The sequence below is a fragment of the Danio rerio genome, chromosome 18 (assembly GCF_052040795.2).
Source record: "Danio rerio strain M-AB ecotype USA chromosome 18, GRCz13ab, whole genome shotgun sequence".
NCBI classification, from domain to species: Eukaryota; Metazoa; Chordata; class Actinopteri; order Cypriniformes; family Danionidae; genus Danio; species Danio rerio.
In genome coordinates this window covers 27,321,583-27,345,000 of record NC_141038.1, presented here as the reverse complement: position 1 = coordinate 27,345,000, position 23,418 = coordinate 27,321,583, and the positions used below count along the sequence as shown (strand labels likewise).

The 23,418-nt window shown below is 35.5% G+C and overlaps 4 protein-coding genes across 8 annotated transcripts in view; 2 read left to right on the top strand and 2 right to left on the bottom strand.

The window, feature by feature from the left end:
- rasef2 (RAS and EF-hand domain containing 2) overlaps positions 1–2,141 on the top strand; it is a 21,197-nt gene extending 19,056 nt beyond the window's left edge. For both annotated transcript variants that reach the window (NM_001089427.1, XM_087292619.1), the window contains 1 exon segment: positions 1,663–2,141. In NM_001089427.1, coding sequence (NP_001082896.1) covers positions 1,663–1,765 — 103 coding nt within the window. In that variant the 3' untranslated portion in view covers positions 1,766–2,141.
- The window catches only part of LOC147839744 (uncharacterized), a 512,229-nt gene that overhangs the window by 132,872 nt on the left and 355,939 nt on the right, over positions 1–23,418 (top strand). The window lies entirely within an intron of this gene.
- serf2a (small EDRK-rich factor 2a) lies at positions 2,061–4,462 on the bottom strand. Its single transcript, NM_001172661.1, is given in 3 exon segments — positions 2,061–2,564; positions 2,649–2,757; positions 4,332–4,462. Coding segments are annotated over 3 exon segments (186 nt in total). The 5' UTR covers positions 4,339–4,462; the 3' UTR covers positions 2,061–2,494.
- The window catches only part of fkbp16 (FKBP prolyl isomerase 16), a 95,276-nt gene continuing 83,222 nt past the window's right edge, over positions 11,365–23,418 (bottom strand). For 2 of the 4 annotated variants that reach the window (XR_015514273.1, XR_015514272.1), the window contains 3 exons: positions 16,219–16,397; positions 14,682–16,117; positions 12,002–14,613 (listed from right to left, as the gene is read on the bottom strand). Coding sequence is in view for 2 of the 4 variants with exons in the window: in NM_001386852.1 (NP_001373781.1) it covers positions 11,583–11,669; positions 11,783–11,923; positions 16,040–16,117; positions 16,219–16,397 (485 nt within the window). In the remaining 2 variants the exon portion in view is untranslated. 4 annotated transcript variants of the gene reach the window in all.

Genomic DNA, 23,418 nt, shown 5'->3' with positions numbered 1-23,418 from the left:
GTAAAATATCAAAATTTATGCTCTGAAAGTAGTAGGAATGACGGGAGTGTTAGTAATTAATATCAGAAAGAACATTCACTTTTGAGTGAACTTCTGTCACGTGTTATTTTAGTATGATAAAATATGATAAAATAAACAAAAATAGTAATGCAGAAAAGTATTTTTCGCTCTGCCAAGCCTTCTCTGTTGCTGTATAGAGAAGCAGCCTGCTCAGTCTCCTTACCCCGGCCCCACCCCGCCCACCGACTCCTGAACAACTCACTCACTCACTCACGCGGGCATGCAGTGCGGTCTCATGAGGAAACGCAGCTTTTTGATATAATGTTTTTCTTGTTCCCAAATACAAATAATTTATCAAGTATTGTTTGACATAAGTATTCGTAAAAACACTCTATTCCTGCTTTTCCGAATACCGTATTCCGGTTCGGCTCCACCCATAATATATATATAATTTATTATTATTATTATTTTTTTGCATCGCACCCTCCTGCGATGTGACTATCGCGGATGCGCACATCGCGATTTCGATGCTGAAACGATATATCGTGCAGCCCTAATCTGAATCAGGTGTTTGATTTAAGGAGACCTGGAAAATGTGCAGAGCTAGTGGTCCTCCAGTAACGTGGTTGAGAAACACTGCTCTAACCTTACAAAGCAATCAACAATCTATTACAGCCATGTAGCTTAAAAGAACTTCCGCTTTGCTTTCTTTTCAAATTCTGAAATGAATGAAAGCTTTTATTTCCAGTGTTTCCAGTTTCAATAATTTATGATGGCGCAATGTATATCGTCCATCATGATTTAACTTTTTAAAATGAAATTTCTTCTAAGTTTTTGCTGATTGCGCAGCTTCTGTCATCTAATCGTCTTTGGAGGTATACGGGTTCAACTCTTTCTACAAACAATGCTTCCTAATATAATCCCGTTTAGTTTTTGAGCACTGGTGAGACCTTTGACACTTATGATTGGCCATTGTTCACTTGCTCAATGGAAATAACTGTGATTGCTTGGTGAACAGGGATGATCGTGAGAGCCAGTGACGCGGTCACTAAAGAACAGCTATTTTTCATCTATTCATCTACTACTATCTATCTAACATCTATTACTGAACCGATAAGGTGCACTGAAGGGTAATAGGTGATTTTTTTTATTATTATTTTTTTTTTCCTTTAAAAAAAAAAAAAACATGTTTTTCACCCTTGAATGTGTTTGACTATTTATATGCTGTTATATAATCAGCAAGTTTACATTTTAATCTGTTTATAAAATGGTCTTAATGACAATAATAATACTTGCGCGGTATATTGTCATAGAAATTATTGCAATAACAAAAGTGACTTATCGTGGCAGGCCTAATATTGGCCCTAAATCACAGAAGCCAATAAACGCATAGTAATTAACAAAACAATCCATGTATTTTAACTAACTAATATAACACAAACTAACTCATAACCATTTCCCATGATGCACCTGGCTATAGGCTATAAAACGAATATTAAACTGAATTAAAAATTAATTGAAGTACTGCTTAATTTTTGTGCCAAGTTTCCTTGCTTTCCAAAAGTATGTGTTTGTCCCAGGGTAAGCTCAGTGTAGAAAGCCCTATTACAACGCTTTAAAATCTAAAGGTTTTTAATGTCTTCTGAATCCTCATCATTACAGAGAAGTAAAGAAACATGTTAAACTGGGCCGGAGGTCAGAGTCACAGGTCAAGCTGAGTCTTCACAAACGGAGGAAGACCCTGAGCAACTGCTGTGGAGTTTAAGTCTTGTTTGTTTACTTGTCTTTTATTTTAGTGTCAGTGCTTAGTTAAGCTAACAATTTACTATAATTTTTTTAAATAAGTATTGCACTTTGTGAAATCAAGTCCTTTTTATTAGAAAAAAAAAGTTTATAATATATTATATTTGTTTTATTAATTGTAAATTTTAAGCCATTTTATACAGCTTTGGATGTTTCATGTGCATCTTGTTTTTGTTTTTTTTTTAAAGCACACTGATCAAATGTATACTTGTGCATTTGCCTACAAATGATCAAATCACTTCAGGGTTCAGTGTTTGTTTTTTGTTTTTGTTTTATTATTTATATGTTGTAGTTATTGTGACAGATTTACAAATAAAACTTTTACATTTAAATCCAAATCCAAGGTCTGGAAGTCTTTATTAGGCAGCACAAAGAACACTGCTTTAGAACAAACTCTGATTTGAGCGACATTTATTTAACAAATTTTAAGTTGATATTAATAAGGAATGAGATTTAAAAATGCAAGTGTATGGGGTTCCAATATGTCTTTTGTTCTTGTTTCTTTACATGGTAAATACTGATCAAGAAAAGTGAGACATGTACACAGTAAAAGTGTAAATTGACCTAAACCGGTGCAATACAATGGAAAGTACCAACAAAGGGGCTTCTGAATTGAGACCAAAACCCCACTATAGACTTATGGCATTCAAAAATAAGATGGCTTGGGTCTGTCCAGAGAGTTTGTTGACATCTACTGTTTGGCTTTAGAATCCCCTTTTTCGTGGGCTTTCTTTTGCTTCTGTTGCATTATTTCTGCATCTCTATAAAGAAAAATAATGTATGAAAGTGGCGTTAAATCTCCCATAACTGTATCTAGTTTAAGTTAGACGTGCATTACAGCTTACCTCTGCTTCCTGGCAGCAGCAGATAAACCGTCGTCATTTCTCTTGCCCTTTTGCATATCACTGTGTTTTTTGACATTCTTTTGGCGAGCAAGTTCACGCTGATTTCCCCCTAAAAGAAGATAATGTTTAAGTTATCTGCTCTGACTGGACCATATCTTTTAGTCTTCATAACATGTTTTTACTTCTTTTTTTTTTTTTTTTTTTTTTGGGCCACACAACTACATTTTAGTTGTAGCCAACTGCTTCTATTATTGTGTACGTGTGTAATTTTTATTTATTTATTTTTTTAAGACATGGAATTAGTTATTGTAATTCAACATGCTGTGAAATCATTTACATTTGTATTGGTCATATTTCAAGGAGCATTTTGTGTTAAACTTAATTGAAAACTTAAATTTAACTTTTGGTTGTAGGGCTACACAATATAATGTTTGAGCATAGATATTTTCTCTGGACATGGACAGTAGAATGAATGTTAATTGTCTGCAGGGGTTTTAAGGCCAGTGCCCATATAAACCTTTTAAGAGCATAAAGTTAAATTTAAAGATGAATTTTATTGAAAATCTTTATGAAGACTATTGCTTTTAACTATATGCTATACAGGCATTAATTTACATTTGAATTTTCACTATCTGTAAACAAATACTGTTAGACTGTCCACAGGAAACCATAAATCATTATTTCACTTAATAATTTGCTCCATTGTTTGATTGTATTGTTATTTCAAATATTTTTCACACCTATAAAATCATTGCAATCAATCTAAAGTTTTTACAAAAAGGGTTAGTCATTTGGTTAAACTTTATCGCAATATATTACATTATCCTATACAGTTGAAATCAGAATTATTAGGTTTTTTTTATTATTATTAAAAACTGCTTTTATTCTGGTCAAAATTAAACGAAAGACTTTATCAAAAGAAAGAGAAATTATCAGACATACTGTGAAAATGTCCTGGCTCTGTTACACATTTAGGAAATATTTAGAAAAGGGGAAAAAAAAATCAAAGAGGCGCTAATAATTTTGACTAACTACCTTTGCAATATGTATTCCAGAGAAAAAAAAATGGCAATGTCTTTTCCAATATCTTTGTTCCAAAAACTTTTTTCAATATCATGCAGTGCTAATTGGTTACACAATATAACGATTTTATTTATAAAATAATTTAATTCGAATAACAATATAGCAGTATTTAATTTTGGACCGACCCACAACTAGCCTACATATTGTGTTGATTAAAACAGGTGGTGTTCTGTTTGCCTCTTTGCTCGAACATTGTTATCACTAACAACATACCATGGCTTAACATACACATGGCACACAATATGCTAAAAACGTATTTTAATAACGCCTAATCATAATGGATCTCAACCTTTTTGTTTCCAAAGATTTAATAAGAGAAATGAATGCAATATACACTTAATACGACTAGCTCTGTCAAAGCTGAAAGGGGTGTGTGCGCTGTATTATGGTGACACTAACATGTACACAACGTAATGGCACCTATAACATATTCAGATGTGATGAACTCTGTGGAAAACAGCTGCATTCATTAACTAACGGTAACTTTAAACTGTTAACCATTAAGTTTAAAATTGAATCGGTCAATCCCAAATGCTTCATAACGTTGGTCCAACTAAATGCTGCTATAATAACTCAAGTGAGATCAGTTTATATACTCACTCGTCATTTTTGATCAGTTAGTCCAGTTTTCAGATTAGCTCACCCAAAGGGCCGCTATTTTATTGCCGAACCAACAAACTACCTTCCCTGTCTGGCGTTGAACTCTGGATGATGGACACTGGATGATTCCACCACAGCATCGCGAGATCTCATTCTGCACAGGAAGCAGCAAACATCTGATTGGATATGTGAGGTGTGACGTCAGGTATAGGGTTAAACTGGGATGTGGGATGATAGTCCAAATATTGGAATGTTACTGATATTTGCACCTTTTGTAAAAATGAGTGTGATCGTTTGTCACGGGTTTTTTCCCCATGGAATGTATCATCATTGTTTTGGAATGATTTAAGTTCATGCTGCTTTTCCAAGGGTCATATGAATGGTAATTTGCACTTTTAGAATGTTTTGTTGTTTTGAAAACCAAAAGTCGTAATTAGATTTCGAAGTCACCGAGAAATTTGTTTGACTAGCTGGGAAATTTTAGTTTTACAAACAAATTTTAAAGTTGCGTAAAATTCCAATTTTATAGACTTGTGTAATTTAATTAAACTTTAGATTAATTGATAAGAAATGTTTCTTTCTTGGGTAAGTATGATTTTTTTCATGCTTCTTGAATTTTGTTTTTATATTGATATTTTTAGTTAACGTTACATTATTTTTACGTGTAATTTTAATTATTGTTTTGCTGAGAGTGAACAATGAACCAAACAACTGTGCAATCTTATTTGCCAAAGTTAAGAAAATGGAAATAAAATGACAAGAACTTTTTATTTGCCGTTAAACAATGCTAGAACCATAATAACAATTCTTATCAATATCATAACTTTGATATAAAGTAGGGCCTAAAGCCTACAGTATGGATTATGACCAACAAAAATAACTACTGATAGGCCTAATTTGAGGAAGAGGAAGTTGATGAATTTTTGAGCCACCAACAGCCTATAATGACACCGTGTAATTGCTGTCAGTCGGGGCCTGAACTGCAGTATTTTCCCGGACTCTGAAACATTAGCATTTAGCCTACATGTTTAAAGGGATAGTTCACCCAAAAAAATGTAATGGTCATTTACGCAACTTTAATTTTTTCGCACCTTTCTTTTGTTAAACACACAGTTTAATGAAGGCGGAAACTAGTAACCTGACTTCCATAATATTTTTTTTCTTTTTTTTTGGTGAGTGTTTTTGTGCAAAGCCTAATTTAATCCTGTCATTAGATAAATACACTAAACCACCAGTAGGTGGGGTCAAGTTCCCGTCTTAAAAGGACCGTTCACTCCGCATAAATAAAAATAATACATTCTGTCATAAATTGCTTATCCTCAAGCCAATAAGATTTCCATTCATCCTCGGAACACAATGACATTTAATATTGAAATTGAAAAGAAAATTGAAAAGTTTTTGTTCCTCCACTGAAAGCTTATGCAGGGCTACTTCGAAAACCCAGAAACATTATGGCTAACTGGAATAATTTTTTCTTCTGTGAGAGCTACAGCCTTTTAGAACACTGAACATTCTTCATTTTTTTGTATGGAATATACAGGTTAGAACCCTATTTCTGGGTTCAAGCCTCATTTAAATGGAGTAACCCTACCTCAGTAGCTGACTTTCACACATTAAAGTCAATATTTTACAAAATAATCATTACAGTCTCTGAACTTGCTGTATCCCAGACACTAATATAATAAAATATAGGAATGGATATAAACATTACTGTCATGTTAGTATTAAAGCACACTGTGAATTTATATTAGTACCCTTTGTAGTTTCCTTTTGGCATCTGATGTGATTTTTGTGCTTGTTCAAACTACTTAAAATATGTTGTGAAACAATTCTCAAGTTTTTTAGGGGGACAACTTAATTTTGTTCAATCAATCTAAATTTCTAAATAAGCTAACTTATTCGATTTGTGTTGGAACAACATTTTTATTTTTATTTGTTTTTTTAAACAATGTAAAACAATTTAAACTCCCAATCTGTGACCCGTGACAGCAGACGTAAGCGAATAGTTGCACCAAAAATGACCATATCAAGCAGAACTGACATTTCAGCTATTCATTTGAGTACAGGCCACCTGTGCTGTTGATCATGATACAGCGTGCGACAGTGTCTGTGATCCTCCTCCAGCATGTTACACCAACTGCTTTGTGCAACAATAGATTAATCAGCAGCCATATTAGATGCCCTGTGCAGTAGATGAGTCACCATTCAGTTTGTTTACAGGAGTACCGTAGTGTGGAGGAGCACAGGGTAATGCTCATGCCCAGGAAACCAGAGTAATTGTGTGGGTTTGTATTCAAGGCCGGATGTAGTCCCACGTCTCTGGGTGCAGACGTAATATCAACATGAAATCAAAATTGACCTTATTTTCTTTCTGAATGCCTTCCCTTGGTCTTATTGTGAATGATTCATCTGTGTATATGTGGTTTTGAAGAAAATTGCATAGGCCTACTCTGGTCTAGTGATTCTCATGCTTTTTAACTTTGAGGCCCCCATAGTAAAAAAAGAAATAATCGAAGACCCATCAATAATACAATTTCTCTGCATTTATAATTCCTTAAGAAGAAATTGCTTTATTTTCCCTACAGTATCTTTAACCTCTAGTGATTGCTAAATGCAATAAATACATTATACTGAAGTTTTAAATAACCAGAACTTCTAAGACATGAATAATAATAATCTGGGATGGGCAGTGTTTATGATTATGAAGTATTTAAAAAAAAAAAAAAAACATATTTTAAATACAAAATAATATTTAGTAATTTGTATTTGATAGAGTTGATGAAAATGGGTTAATATTTTGTATCAAAATACTTGTCTTATATTTTTGTATTTTTAAAATACTGTAAAATACTTTATAAGAAGTCTAAATGATGACATCATAAAAATGCTGCCTTTGATTGGTGCTTTCTTAATTTTTCTCAGAAAATGTATCAATGCTTGATCAATGCTTGGAGCATGTATGAGAATAATGCATTAAATGTAACAAACAAATAGCAGAGTTCGATTTAGGAGCAAGTTTAAATAAGTTCAGAGGAAAGTAAGTAGTGGCGAAACCTATAAAACTTCATTGGCTATTTAAAATGCCAGTAGCTGATCTGCAGGTGCTCTTTATAGTTAATTACAAACTTTGACAATCAGTATGAGACAAAAATATTTCATAATAACTCAAGCTACAGACTGGTCATAAACTCCAAGCTCAGGTTTTATGGCAGCAAGAACAGATAGCTTTTTTTTAGATGTTTATATATATATATATATATAGTACAACTGAAAAAAAAAATTGGAAAATGACTAAAACAGAAGATTTTTTTTTTTTTTTTTTTTCAGAAATCATGATTTTCTATTGAGTACTAAAGATTTCAATTGCAAAAAAAATTGAAGTATAAGACTTTTAAGAGATGGTAGCAATTTTCACAATCAAGAGATTCCACACAATTTATTCATGTAGTCCCAACAGAAATCGATTAAGTTAACTTTACACTTTTTACAGATTTATGTGGATTAAACCAACACAATCTCACAGCAATTCGTTGATTTAGTGGCTAATTTGTATAAATTCGTACAAACTAATTCGTATAATTTAGTACGTTTTTGCTTCTCACCCAAAGACGGTTGGGGTTAGGGGTGGGGTTTGGTGCCACCCCTCCTTTTTAAAATCGTACATTTTCATAAGCCTGCACTCGTAGGAATTTGTGCAAATTAACCACTAAACTGACAACGTAAAATACTTACGTTTTTCTCATGAGATCAGGCTATTAAAGGGGTGGTCCACTATGATATCATAAACATTAGTTGATGTGTAATGTAGCTGTGTGAACATAAACAACATCTCTGAATGTTAAATGCTCATTTTAATGCTAAGGGAGACCTTAGTTTTTACAGAGTCTGCTTCGTAAAGCCTACAATGAACGAATTTTGGGGACTACAAAAAATACTTCTGACCCTTGTGAGATCACAAAGGTTTGTTTACTGCGCACACACTGCTGGATTCGGTTAAAACCTCCTTAAAGAAGGAGCTGCTCCAAGCAGACACTGTGAACTATGAGCCACGACCTGTAAGTGTTTTGTTAAAACTGATCATGACATGTACAGTGTCTAGCCTTAACGGTATGCTGTAGCAAAGATGCATACAATGGGAAATGATGTTCGCCACTGCTAACGATTTAGCTACAAATCCATATTTATCAGTCAAACTGCTATATACACACACACACACACACACACTTCACAGGCACGTGCAGGTTCTCTTTCTATGTGTGCGCGCGACTTTCTATTGTTTCTCTCTATAGGCAGCTTTTCCATGCGTTTAACATCTCAGATAATGAATTCGTAAAAGATATGTGAACGATTAATGTTACTTACACAGGCATATTTCAGATATGTGTGAAAGACATCGTGTAACAAGTTGATTTTAAAAAAAAAATGTTACAGCAAGAGCTCCCCTGGTGTGTAGCAGCAAATAAAATTCAATACAGGCTCACACTGGTCTCCTCCCACATTTTGTGCTTTATTCTGTCACCAGCGTCACCACAGAAAATAACTTAATCCGAGCATGAGAGAAAAAGAAAAATAAACATCAGCCCGCGCACATGCGCTTCTTGTGTTACAGATAGTTCATAGTATACACAGGCACACATGAGCTGCGTCCCAAATTGCATACTTATGCACTCTTCTACACCATTTTGTAGTATAAATAGTAAGTACACTGAAAACTCTAAAAAATCATAAGTGCACTTTAATTACCTGGATGATGCACTCATTCATCCGGTAAAATGAAGTGTGGAATGATGGACACTTCACGCACTCAACGACCGCAGGTTTGCTTACGTGGCGGAAGGGGCGAAGCTATCGGGCGCACATGTTGGATAAGTTTATTTATTTTGGATGGTGAAAGCAAAATTCTCCTACTAGAGTGATTATAGCGCCTCCCGATGGTGAATGCGGCAATACTCACGGCAGGTATTATCTGATAATTCGGTCGTTTATTTCACTGATTTGGCAAACGTCATTAGGGAAACGGTTTGAATTTCCGCTAAGTAAAAAAAACATTAGTGTGCCATTTGGGATGACACTACATACATATATTATCCTGATGAGTGTGTAAGTGCATAAGTACATAGTGCATGAGTGCATAGTGTATAGTGTGCCATTTGGGACGCAGCTATGAACACACACACACACAATGGCGCACAAACACACTCTCTTAAAGGAGCCACATCCCATTTTCACACGTCACAGACACTTGTCAGATGTTATTTTAGAGAGGGAGCATGAGGTTGACTTTATACAAAACACGCGTGCTTGTACGGGTGTGACGTGGAGCCGATCCGCAATTCGCAGCACATTTTGACGATGACCAATCAGAGTCACTGGAAGGCGGGCCTTTTTTTTAGAGGAACTAGGAAATATATCAGTTGTTTTCATGTTAGCTGAGTAGCTGTATATAATGATAGTGAAATTTATAAAAAATGTAACATGATTTCCTTCAAGTGAAACATGAGCACACATTGCTTTGCATCTTATTAACACAACCAAGCCTTAAAATTACATTCTGGACCACCCCTTTAAGTTGTGTATATATAGTTGTATATATTTAAACACACACACACACACACACACACACACACACATATATATATATATATATATATATATATATATATATATATATATATATATATATATATATATATGTGTGTGTGTGTGTGTGTGTGTGTGTGTGTGTGTGTGTGTGTGTTTGAGTGTAGTACTATAATCTGCTCATTAAATAACTCTGCATTAAATAGTTTTTTTTTTTTTACAGTGATTAAAGCATGTTCAAGACTGGACTTTCTGAATGAAATTTTTACAAAATCTATAGTAAAATCAAAGTTGCTGTCAAACATTGTTTACTTCACTGAGTCAATTTAATGGTGCAGGGACTGATCGAAGATGTCTATGGATGGAAGCCTGGTGAAGACATGTCATGCTCCCTTGTAAAAGTATTTTGTAGTAATTTTAAAATACAAAATACAGCATTTTATTTTGATAAATGTTGTGGCTGCTGTATTTTGTAGTTTAATTTGATACACATAAATTTGAGGTATTTGGTTTTTATTTTAAAATAAATTTTAATGTATTTTTGCCCATCCCATTTAATAATAATAATAATAATAATAATAATAATAAGAAGAAGAAGAAGAAGAAGAAGAAGAAGAAGAAGAATGGAATGATTTATTTTAAATACTGTAATCAAGTTTGTTATGATTTCAATAATCAAATTGAATAGATTAAAATGCATTTTTTCAAACATAATAAACTACCACTAATTCATAAGCATTCATTAAGTTTCATTGGGGAGAGTGGGGACGGTTGCAACATGGAGCAGTTGCAACAAGACTTATTGCTCAATTCAGGAATGAGTGATGATATTTAAACATATTCTCAGTTGGACCCTCCTTTAATCTGTGAGAAATCAGCCATGAAATTACCTCATACTGTCTAATCTGTTTTTGTGAAACCTAATTCATTCACATAATTAAAAGCACTGTTTTCTTAGCTTGACATAGGTATAGCTATTAAGCAAAAAAACTACTGTATCTCCCAATCCCCCATGACAAAATTAATTTACTGTAAAAGCTTGCCATATTAACAGTGTACAAATTAAATTTTATCACAATTTCACTGCAATTTAATTAAAAATAAATTATTGATTAATGTCTAAGTTCAAAGAAGTAGTTAGTAAAGGTTAAGCCTAGAATTTCACTAAAAATATTTTTGTTCAGTTTCTTTAGGCCTGATAATTGGTTGTTGCTTGTTCTTTTAATAGTCTGTATTTATATGACCAAGTTAACACATTTACAATTTAACTAAATTACATCTGTTTACCAAAAAATACAAATAAAATCTAACCTGATGTTTTACAATTAATTGTATTATTATTGAATGTTGCAACTGTCCCCCTGCTCAGGGTCAGTTGCAACATTTGACTTTGTTCAAGTGAAATTCCAACATGGCGCATGTGAAACAATAAAAGAAAAGCAAAAAAGTCAAACATGGTAATAGTCTGTTTTTATTGCAGATATTTGGAATGCATTTGCTTGGCCCTTTTCTCTGTGGTACATTCTGCTTTGCTTAAGTCGGTGTGCTACCGGCAGAGCTGCCCAAACTGTTCTTTAAACAGTTCAGTGCATTTTTCCCTTCGTCCCTTGGCAGTTCTGCAGAATGTTAGTTTGTGAGACTTGTAGTTAATTTGCAAGTCAGTCGACAGAGCTAGTTCCGTGCGGTCAGGACCACAGATGTGACTAAACTGCCCAATGCCACCACCAGAGCTCCGAGCAGAAACTTCCAAGAAATTCCCTGGAAGAGTAAGAAACAAGATCAAACGACGGAGGGGCTTGGACTCTGGCACATTTTAAAAGGACTCTTCCACCACTCTTATTCCTCTCACTAGGTGGTAATCAGTCACTTACAAACGGCTTCTTTTTGGGAGGAGGTGTCAGAAAGGGTGCAATGTTTTCGCCGAACACTCGAGCTGGTTTAGCTTGCCAGTTCTGGCTCTCATTTTCCCCCGCCTGTCTTTTTACCAGTTTGGAAAGTTCAGCATGAATAGCCTATAAAATACAACATGGACACATGTATGAGCACTTAAATTTAGACTCAAAGCAACACAACAGAAGCAATTTTTTAACCTGGTTTGAACTTTATTGTTTACGGAATAATGCGCTCCCGACGCAGTTTCCAACGCTGACCAAAAGAGAGCGCCATTTCACCGAATTAAAGCCTATTGACGTGCAACGTGGAAACTACTCTGGTTGGTTGTCAGTCGTCTTTCTAAAAGGAACACAACTTCATCTGAAAGGTATACTCCAAATTAAAGGATATATTTAGTAATTTAAGAAACCCTTTTTGTATAGTTTGTAAGTTGTGAGAATGAGCTGCTTGTGTTGAGCTTTAAACTGTCAAGTGAAGTTGTTTGACCTTGATTTGATCTTTTCCGAGAATTACTTATGACTGAAATCGCCTCATATGTGATATAATTTTCTACTTTAACACTATGCAGCTTCCTTATGAACGAGTCTGAATATTACACTTACTGTGTGGCTGCCATCAATATATATTTGTGTGTACCATACTTCAGACCATATGATATATGGCACATGTTACCACATTTTCGATCCCAGCCAGGCCTTTTCTGACTCTGTGATCCCAATTTGAATTTTGCAATGAGTTCCCTTCTGAAGGAATGTTTACTTTTTGCCTGGCCATCCAGACGAGTGTCATTATATGAGCAGCAGATATTTTAGTTTTATCTAGACAATGCTCGCTTTTCACCATGGTCAAAGTACATTCTTGATGGGACCTGATGCCACTTACAAAATCATTCATGTGCAGGCCCAGGTACAATTAGTGGGTTTTCTTTGATTAAGTATTTCTATGTGTGAGTGCATGCATGTCGATGCTTTATATCTTATACACATTTGACTTCTTTTTAAGGCACATATCAAGTCAGCCAATACCTCAGTGCATGTACTGTAGATTTGGTCAAGATGATCTGCTGAAATTTAAACCATGAACTAAAATGAGAAAGCTGATTTAATAGATAGTTTAGCCAAAAATTAATACTTACTCAACTTTTATTTTCCTTCAGTTTCTATCTTCTGAAAGAAGATATTTTGAAGCAAGCTGAAAACCTGTAACTATCGACTTCCATAGCATGAAAAACAAATTTTGTGGCAGTCAATGGTTACAAGTTTACAGCTTTCTTCTAAATATTTTCTATTTTGTGTTTTGGAACAAGTTAAGGGTGAATAAATAATGAGTATTCAATTTTCAAAGTTTCAGTTTTGAGTGAACTATCCCATTAAGTGACCATGAATGTAGCATGGTTGTTGGTGCCAGAGAGGCTGGAATGAAGATTGCAGTAACGGCTGAACAGAGAATGGTCTGAAAAAGTAAACATTTCTAGAAAGTGGCAGTTATGTGGGTCAAATTGCCTTGTTCATGCCAGAGAATGGCCAGGTAGTGAGCTTCTAGAAAGACAACAGTAACTCAACCAACCACTCATTATAACAGAGAAGTAAACACAACAAATCAAACTTTAAAGCAGATGAGCAACAGCAACAGAAAAGGAGATTTTCATTGACATCTCAACAAAATTAGACAATATAGAAGATTAGAAAAAGTTTGCCTGGTCTATAGAGTTTTGATTTCTGCTGTGGAATTAAGACGTTAGGGTCAGAATTTGTTTTAAACAGCAATAAAGGATGAATTCATCCTGCCTTTGACTGGTATAATGGTGTGAGGGATAGTATCTTGTCACACTTTGGGCCCCTTAGACCAAATGATCATCCTTAAACACCACAGTTGGAGTATTGTTACTGATCATGTGAACTACATTGTGTATCATGTGATGAAGGCTACTTCTAGCAGAATTTCACACCATGTCACAAAGATCAAATATGACAATGGCTGTTTCTCAGTATGCGTTCTTCAGCGGTCTTTTGTCCTCGTGTTCTCGTGTAACGTCATCATCAGCTGCCAAAATTCAGTTCCAATATTCAAGACCGCAAGAACAGAGGACGCGTGAAACTTCCCGGATGTGTTCTTGCACTGATGCAGACTTGAGTACCAAACTCGCTCTAGAAGTCCCAGAAGCCAGGGTGGGAAGCGTTTTATTTAGTTCTATTTTTAAAGTTCTGAGATGTAACTTATTTACCTCTGGAGTTTCCCTAAATGAAACTGTGAATATAAACATTACCATGGACATCTTAAAAAAGGAATAAACACATTAAGGGTGTTTGTTTGCTGAAATTTGTATGAAAATCTATTTTACTTGTATTGTGCGAGGTATATTTATTATTTTTAATGCACATATTTAAAAAAGGGGAAAAACAGTAAATCGTTGTATGAATGCTGTAATGTTTAAATAATATTCCATTAAAAACCCGTGAAGGTTATCAGGAAGAACGCAGCATCTCATTTCTCACAGGATGCGTCCTCTGTCCTCGCGGTCTCCTGGGTTCGTTCTTCCAAAGACACCTAGCAAGACCGGTTTACACAAGAACGCAAGTCCGTTCTCTGCGTACTTTGAATTGAGAAACAGCCAATGAGTTCAGTATTTTAAAATGGCCTCCATGATCACTGACATTCGACAGTCAAACACCTTTTAGGTGTAGAGGAATAGGAGATTTATCTCATGGATGTGCAGCAAAGAAATCTCAAGCAACTTTGGGAGGCTTTTATGTCAAAATGTCAAACCAAAGTCTCCGCCTGTTAAGTGGTCACGCATGAAATACTGTTTCTGGGTCCAAGCCGCTACTCATTTGAATTGAGAAAATATTAGTTCATGACCACTTTTAATCAAATCACACATTAAAGTGATTTTTTTATGTAATCATGGCGTATATCAGGACATGCTGCATCACAGACACCAATATTTTAAAAAAATGAATTTGACCATCTCCCCATATAGGTTGTTAGAGCACTTGGACCTTTGCATCACTTAATAAGCGGATTAAGGCAGATCTGAAGGCAAAAATGGGACCAACCTTGTAAAAGTAAGATGTACCTAATAAAGTGGCCAGAGTGTGTAGCCCAGGATATAGTTATTTAAAACTGAGAATAAATTTTGAGCCCGTTTTGATATAGCAGGCATAAATTCATCATATATTACATATTGTCTTAAAACATCTACTCACAAAACATAAAAAATTATTTATGTATCATGGGTTTTCATGGAAGAACTGCAGCTGCAATCCTATAGCAGAGCAGATCAGATATGACATTTTGTTATTTATTATTCTTAACAGAATGGACCATTATATTCTCTCCAATGTTATGAATGAAGCTGATTGTTCTGTTTATTGCTTTAAGCATGTCATAAACATCCATGGTGTGTATGGTGCTGATTCACTTTATTACAGGAAGGTGTGTTTGTGTGTATGTGTGTTTAACTTTGTCAGTGTACTGGCTCCAGACAGTCTTAATCTTGGTGGCTGCTCTGGGGATTTAACACAAACTACTCTTAAAGGCATGATGGGACAAGTTTTGGCTGTGGATTGTTACACCGTACAAAAGCTATTCTCTAATATTGTAAGAGTCTACTTGTAGAAACAAATCTTTTGTGCATGTTCACTAAAATATCGCTGACTTAAATTTGCTGGAATTTCTCAGAACGGGTTTTCATTTGGTTTCAGTTAGTCTAGATGGCATTTCATTTAGTTTTATTTAGTCTAGACTGTTTTTCATTTAGCCTTAAGTTTGTTTAGTAAATTGGAATTGACCTGTAAAAAACCGTGACAGGTCTGTGTAATGTGTTGAAAACACAGAAGAGATTAAAAAATATTTAGAATTGGACAGCCATTTTGTCTGTCTCTTAACTAGGCCAAATGGATCTGCAGTCCCGAAGAGAACAATGAATCATTCTCTGCTGCTCGTTTAAAATCATTTTAGAAAGTGCTTGTGCTAATGAACATTGAAAGCTTAATAGAATCATAAACCTAAATGTTATAATGCAGCTTTCATGCACTCACTTCACCCCGGAGCCACAGTGAATACGAGTTGGCCTTGAATTGGAAATAAAAATAAATAACAGCAGTGCAGCAGTCAGGCCAGGTGTTTCATAAAGGCCTTGGTTGATCTGTAAATAGCTGCTAATGGGATTGTCTGTTGCCAGTTCACGTGAAATGTAGATGTGTCCAGGAGATACGGTTACGTCTCTCTCTCACCTTGGTTGACGGCTCCAGTTTCAAAGCCTTCTTCAAGGTCTCCATGGCCTCCTCATACTCGCCCTTGTCTGATAAAAGCTGCATACATATTGTACATTTACAGTTGAGCACAATCCAAATGGAAAGACAAACATTCCTAATTTCAGCGTCTAGTTTGCTGGATAACATGCAGCCCATACCTTTCCTTTCCTGAACAATGCTTTGACGTTCTGGGGATCCAGAAACAGCACATCTTGACTGGTGTGCAGCGCCTCATCGAAATGTCCAAGCTTCAGCTGTGCTGCTGCCAGATTATTCAGACATTTCACTCGGTAATCGTTCACTTCTTCTTCTTCCTCTGCCACACAGTTTTGACCATCTGTAGGAGGACAATTTTACAGCCTTGTTGTATAACCCCGAACAATTATCTCAAGGAAATATAAAGACATTTAAAAGAGTGTTTATTATTAATATACAGTTTCATTTATCGTAACTGAATAATACAATACTTTTCTTGTTTAAAGGTGCTGTATGTAAGTTTTTTACTCTTCTAAAGCATATAAACACCCTAATATGTTTGCAGATATTTAAGAAACATGCAAGTGAACATTCTTGTTTATCTGAAAAACAATGCTGAAGTCAGTTATTCTGCTTTGAAAATGTGTTTTCCGTGCCAGAACGCTGTCTTTTTTTGGTTCTTTTAAACCGCCCACTGCCAGTTTAGCCAGTTATATATCAGCACCTCGGGTTGCTGCAAAACAGCACATTTCATTCATTCATTCAGGAAGGCTCTCAAAGCTTGCGTCCTTGACTGAAATGCGACCTCCGGTGGACAGTAGCAGACTCCAAAATGAGACGCAGCTTCAGAGTTCCACATGAGGTTACTAATTAGCAAATAATATAAATATTACGAGGATAAACGTTAGTTGAGCAGGATACATTGTAACCCTGTGTCCCAACAACATGTTATATGACAAGATTTGCAGTGATAAACTACTGGGCTGTTTAAACCAGACGAAACACGACAGGAATTTAAATACAGCAATATAGAAGCCCAGAATATGCACTCACTCTGAACAGTGACTATCTGCTGCTTTCAGTAGAATAGCAATAAATATCATATAGAATGGCATTCAAACTCTCAATATTAGCATTTAACACTGAATAAAGCACATGAGGTATACCTGAGCTCTTCTGTTGTTCAGCTGCAGTAAATAGATATCATTTCTAATATATCAATTTGAGGTGTTGGTTAGATCAAAAACTCCTTTTGATAAAGAAAATATTTCCTGTATTGCATGCCATTGCTTTTATTTAGAGCATGACTTAAATTAGCCTTTAGGCTCGATCCTCAGACTTACTCCTTAATCTGGCAACCTGCGCTTGCATTTGTTTTGATTCAGGAATGTAATACCTAGTTCAACCACTGGCTGTCAAACTTACATACTGCACCTTTAAAGGATTAGTTTAACCAAAAAATTATAACTATGTTATTAATTACTCGTCCTTATGTCGTTTCAGTCCCCTAAGACCTCTGTTCATCTTTGGAGCACAAATTAAGATATTTTAGATGAAATCTGAAAACCCCCCCATATTTTGCATCTATCATGATGTTCAACATCCCGAATAGGAACCGAAAACATTGTCAAAAAATGTGACTGTGCCTTCTGTGGTTCACTGTAAACATACAAAGCTCCAAGAATACTTTTGTGCACCACAAAAATGTAAAAACACTTTTATTTGCCTATGTCTTTCTCATGAGGTCATGGTCGGCATGTACTAAAGGCAATATGACACTTGTGTTGTGCTGCTGACTCTAATGGCAATACGTTGTACTGCCTTTAGTAGGGGTTCAAACTTGGTCCTGGAGGGCTGATATCATGCTGGTTTTAGCTTCAACTTGCCTCAACACACATGCATGGATGTTTCTAAAAGGCCTAGTAAGAGCTTGATTAGCTTGTCTAACTAAAAACTGAGTTTAGACACCCCTGGCCTATAGTACATAGGCACTGTGAGATGACGTGGAAGGGACATTGGTAAACAAAGTTTTTCTGTCCAGTTTGTTAATATAATCGTATTTAACTACAGCCTAGTTTCCTCATAGGTGTTTTTTTTTTTTTTTTAATTTGAATGCAGGTTTGCAATACATTTACTAACTGTACCCAAAGACTATATAATACACAAGACATGTCACTCGTATAGTTATAAATGGGGAAAAGTGCAACGGTCAACATGCCGTTCAGGAGCTTATCAGCGATCAACATAGACTGACAAATCTCTGGGGGTGGGGCTTGGACCAGAAATGAGTTTCTGCAGATTTTGTGTGATTTGAAAGTTTAGAAATGGAACTAAAAAGACAGCTGTTGTTTAAATTTTATTGGTGATACCTAATATTAAATCTAATCTTAATCTAGGCTAGAAATTTTGGAGAACTTGAGATTTTGTCCAATCAGACAGAATGCCCGAGCATACTGCCCAAGAGGTGTTTCAAAGATGGCCGCCGAGTAAAATAGCTTGCCTTAAAAGGATTTTGCTGTAAAAGCGATTCTTGCTGTGACATAATTGAGTTCTTTAAGTATCTGATGCTTAAGACTTCTGTGGAACTGTCATATTCACAAAGCACCAAAAAACCCTATCGATCTTTGGAGTCATTTTTTGGGAAAAAAATGGATGGGTTTGAATCACATATTCCTTCAGTTAGAATCCCATGATTGACTTATTTAAAAACAAAAAGACCTAAATTAATTTGTTCAGTATCACTTGATGATTTATTTAGGAATGTATGATTAGTTGCAGTTTCTTTATCTTTATTGGCAACCGACATGGGGAGTTGACATGCAATGTGTACAAGGGACACACTAGGTACATACCAAGTCGACACCAAACAACTAGCACTAACTATAAACCCAGTTATGTTGTCGTGTTGCATTGGATCGCATCTGGACTAAAAAGCTGTGCGTGAACACACCAAATTGACAAAAGCTGACTGAAATCAGATGCGCATTCTGCGCTTGCAAAAGATGACATGTCTTTTCGCCTCTGTAGGGCGCAGAAGTCTTATTTTCTCAATTCGAGAAGGGAAAACAAACCTCCAATGCATACAGACAAAGCATAAACAAAGCAGCTTTTAGTACCATTCTTACAGTAAATCTCCACAGAGGGAATCGCTCATGCAAATACAGTATGTCTGATAATCTCATAATCCATATTATTTGCAAAGATTTCAGAAATGTAGCAAAATTACAGGCAGCCTCTTTGTGTTTTTTTTTTGGCTTGAATGGGCTATATGCACATCTAGTGTTTTTTCAGCCAATGGTAAACTTCCGGTGAAAGGTTAATGTGACTATTTTTAATTTTATAAGGTTCCTTTTACAGCATGGATGCTGTAATGTTATTCAAATACATTCAGTAAATAGACTTAAGCATTCATTTAGTTGTTCAAGCATAAAATGAGATGAAAGACTGTGTAAACTCTAGCGTCATCAGTAGCAGCAAGCTATCACAGAAACTCGATTGAAAATACTGGGGTAAAATTAATAGTCATATTTTAAAGACATGGTGGGGGAAAATGGATTAATTGCAGTGCTTCTTGCTCAGTTTGAATGCTCCAATGCCAATTCGACTTGCTGAATTTGGCCAATGAGATCCGACGTTAACCCAACGACAGGCCACGTATGGAACACACCAAACCAACCAGCCTGACTTGGTTAAAATGTGGGACAAAGGACAATAGATAAAAGTGGCTAAAAAGGTCTTAAAAGAGCATTTTTTTGGGGAAAAAATATTTTGATAACTTTTGACCCAATCCCAATTCTATTTTTGTACCCCTACCCCTTCCCCTTGGCCCTTACAACCATGTAAGGGGGAGGGGTTCAAAATTTACCCCTAAGAATTGGGACAGCACTGCAGCACCTGCACACGTCATCATATGTCATCGAGAGCTCTTGCTTCATATGAGATCAGACAATCGCGACTGCTGTAGCTATTCCAGTTGTGCTATTTTTTGGTATTTATCTTCAGGAAATCCCTGAAGGCATATATTATGTACATTTAGATGTGCATTTACACAGTGGCCATATTCATCCATGTAAACACACAACACAACATTAACATTATAGCAGACACTGTAAAAAGCTCATTCACAGTCGCTAGACATTACTGACAGGGTATTCGAGTGTCAGAATGTTGTGGGACTGCTGTACAGAAGTTATTATTAGGGATTATAGGTCGCGAAATTTAGTGGGGTTTTTTTGTTATTTTTTGTTTTTTTAGGCCTTTTTTTTATCATAAAGCATGACGGTAAAACACAAACATGGTTATGAATATATTAAAACATGTGTTTGTTTGTCATCAAAATTCATAATAATGACAAAAAATACTAATTTGTGGATCTCCTTACTTCCGGGTTCAGCAATGCTGCCGCTGTGGCTGGTGTATTCTGGGAAATTTTCTTCGTTCAATGGGCTATTCACCCTTTCCCCTTAGCCCTACGCCTTCAAGCTAAAGAGAATTGGGACAGCCCCTGGGCGTGCACATGCAAAACGAGGGGTAAGAGGAAGGGCTAAGGGGTAGAATTGGGATTGGGCCTGTATTTTTAGAACATCGTGTCCTGTGCCAAGATTCTGCAAAAAGATGTGGCTACAAAGTAAAAGAAGTTTGTCTAGAGTGTTTTGACATAGAACCAATATATGAAAGCAACACTGCATAAATGCATTATGAATGAAGGACAGTGTGATACTGCATAAATATGTATTTTTGATGATCTTTTGAAGATCTCTACCAGTTTGAAGCTCTTTCTTTGTCAAAAAGGCTTATACTGATGCTCTAAGCAGCACAGATTGTGGCAGTGATGTACAGTAACTTACTGTATCTCCATATTACTTTAACCAAAGTCTTTACCCAAAATAATTTAGAAAATTACCATTTAGTGGCTAATAAGATATTTATATATGAATTAAGAAATTTATTGAGTATAGAATTATGTAGCGTTTAATATGGGATGCTTGAGTGGTCATGGGAGACCGTGGCAATGTGGAGATCACTTCTGCATATGTGCGGTCATTATCAGTGTCTAATCCAAAGCGGCGCTTTGCACTTTACTGTCTCATTACTGTCAAACGTTCCTCTCAAGATGGGCCAGGCTTTCCAGCAATTACCATGATTAAGGAGGTGGAAATAACATGTAGATTTATTACGTCTGATTAGCGTAAGGTTTAATAAGAGCGTTACTCAGGGTGGTCACAGCTTGCAGACATGACTGAGCATTTCGATGACATGATTACTGATCGAATAGATTAGCTGAGCTGCCAGAACTGGACTGGACTGGACCGAGAGTGGTTACTTGGGTTTTCTTCATAATCACTAAATGATTTATTACACTGTTAGGAGAAAATCCATAAAATTTGTGGTAAAAGTTTGCAGCTGTTGCCAGTATTTTAAAAATATGATAGAAATCATAAAATACATTTTACATGGTTATGGTAAACAACCATATTTCTTTCATTTATATTTAGATGTAATATAATGTATATATTATTATTAGTATTATTATATAATATTATATTTTGAAGTACTAATATCTATACATCATATCTTTTGTTACAGACAAAAACCCAACAATATTGTTATGTTTTCTTGCTTATCTACCAATGATGGTTGGGTTTTGGGGTGGGGTTTGGTGCCACACCTCCTTTTAAAAATGTAACATTTTATAAATGCACGTCATTAATTTTAAATGTTTAACGCGTAAAAAAATAACGCAGTTTTTTTTATTTCCTGTTGTGGCCGACGTGTTCAGGGCAGCAGAATAATGAGCGAACCCCCCGGTCCTAACTTTAATCTGCGAACTGGTCACTTTCGGGTTGAGGGCAGCGTGAAATTTGGACAAGACTAAGGATGCACTTTTAGAAAGAATGTTTCAGTAAAAACAATTCATGTCACATCTTCAGGCTATCCTGCATTTCCTCCAGAATTTCATGTTCAGAGCTTCATTTTTAATCTTTAGACTTTAACTGCAGTTCAGCAGTTCACTCTCATTCAGCATATTGTCATTCAAGATGTTTTAATGGAATTTGTTATCTCATGGCGAACGGAAAGAAAAACCTCTGCATTTTGGGACTCGCGTGATCCTTTAAGGTAATCAAAAATAGCTGCTTACATGGTAGACTCTTAATCAGTATTATCTTAATCATAAAAGCGGAGTATTGGTGTTTATGTAAATGTACTGTAGTGAAAGTGGTAGATGAAGTCGAAAGCTGTCAAAGACACCCCGTTTCTCTGCCTTTAAGCTGCGTCCATGAGCCCTCACATTTCATAAGTTTGACGTGTTTCCCCCCTACATGCAACTTTTGTAAAGTGTCTGCTTTACGTCACTGTGTCAGAATCCTTGTTTGTAAAATACAGCCATAGTTTAGAATGCTTAGTTTAAGCAAATTTGATGAACGCAATCGTGCGTGTGGATGAACCTGAAGGAATCCCTCGCTCACCAGGTCCGCTGTACTGCGCGCGTTGTCTGTGTGTGTGTGTGTGTGTGTGTGTGTGTGTGTGTGTGTGTGTGTGTGTGTGTGTGTGTGTGTGTATGTGTGTTTATAATAATTTAATTAGTAATAATTTTTGTTTGTTATTGGCATTGATTGTTTTAAAATTCAAATATAACTGATTTATTTTATCTTTGCCATGATGACAGTAAATATATAATATATATATAATATTTTACTAGATATTTTTCAAGACACTTCTATACAGCTTAAAGTGACATTTAAATGCTTAATTAGTTTAATTAGGCTGGTTAGGGTAATTAGGCAAGTTATTGTATAATGATGATTTGTTTTGTAGACTATCGAAATAATTATATCTTTAAGGGGCTAATAATTTTGACCTTAAAATGATTTTTTAAAAATTAAAAACTGCTTTTATTTTAGCCAAAATAAAACAAATAAGACTTTATGTGAAAAGTTCTTTGGTCTGTTTAACATAATTCAGGAAACAATAAAAAAAGAAAATAAGATTCAAAGGGGGGCTACTAATTCTAACTTCAACTGTACAAGTAAAACTAACCAATCTGCTTCACACTTTGTATGGAATTTGCACATTTTAGTAATAACAGCAGACTAATTACCTCAGACAAACACAGCACATCCAAACACTGCAGCACTTTTTACTTTTCTCCATAAACTTGCATCAGAGCTGCAGCAATGATTTGTCCGTTTGTCATCCTCTGAGAAAATGCTAAATTGAGTACAGTGGCTAGCAGCAGTGTGGAGATGGTAAATAAAAAAGAATGTAAGGATGTCACCAGAGTGGCTTTTTGGTTTCTTTTCTTGTGCATCCCAGCCACTAGTGCCTCATCTGAAAGATTTGTTTAGGGGTAATACAGTCATTCAACTTTTTTTTGTAATGTT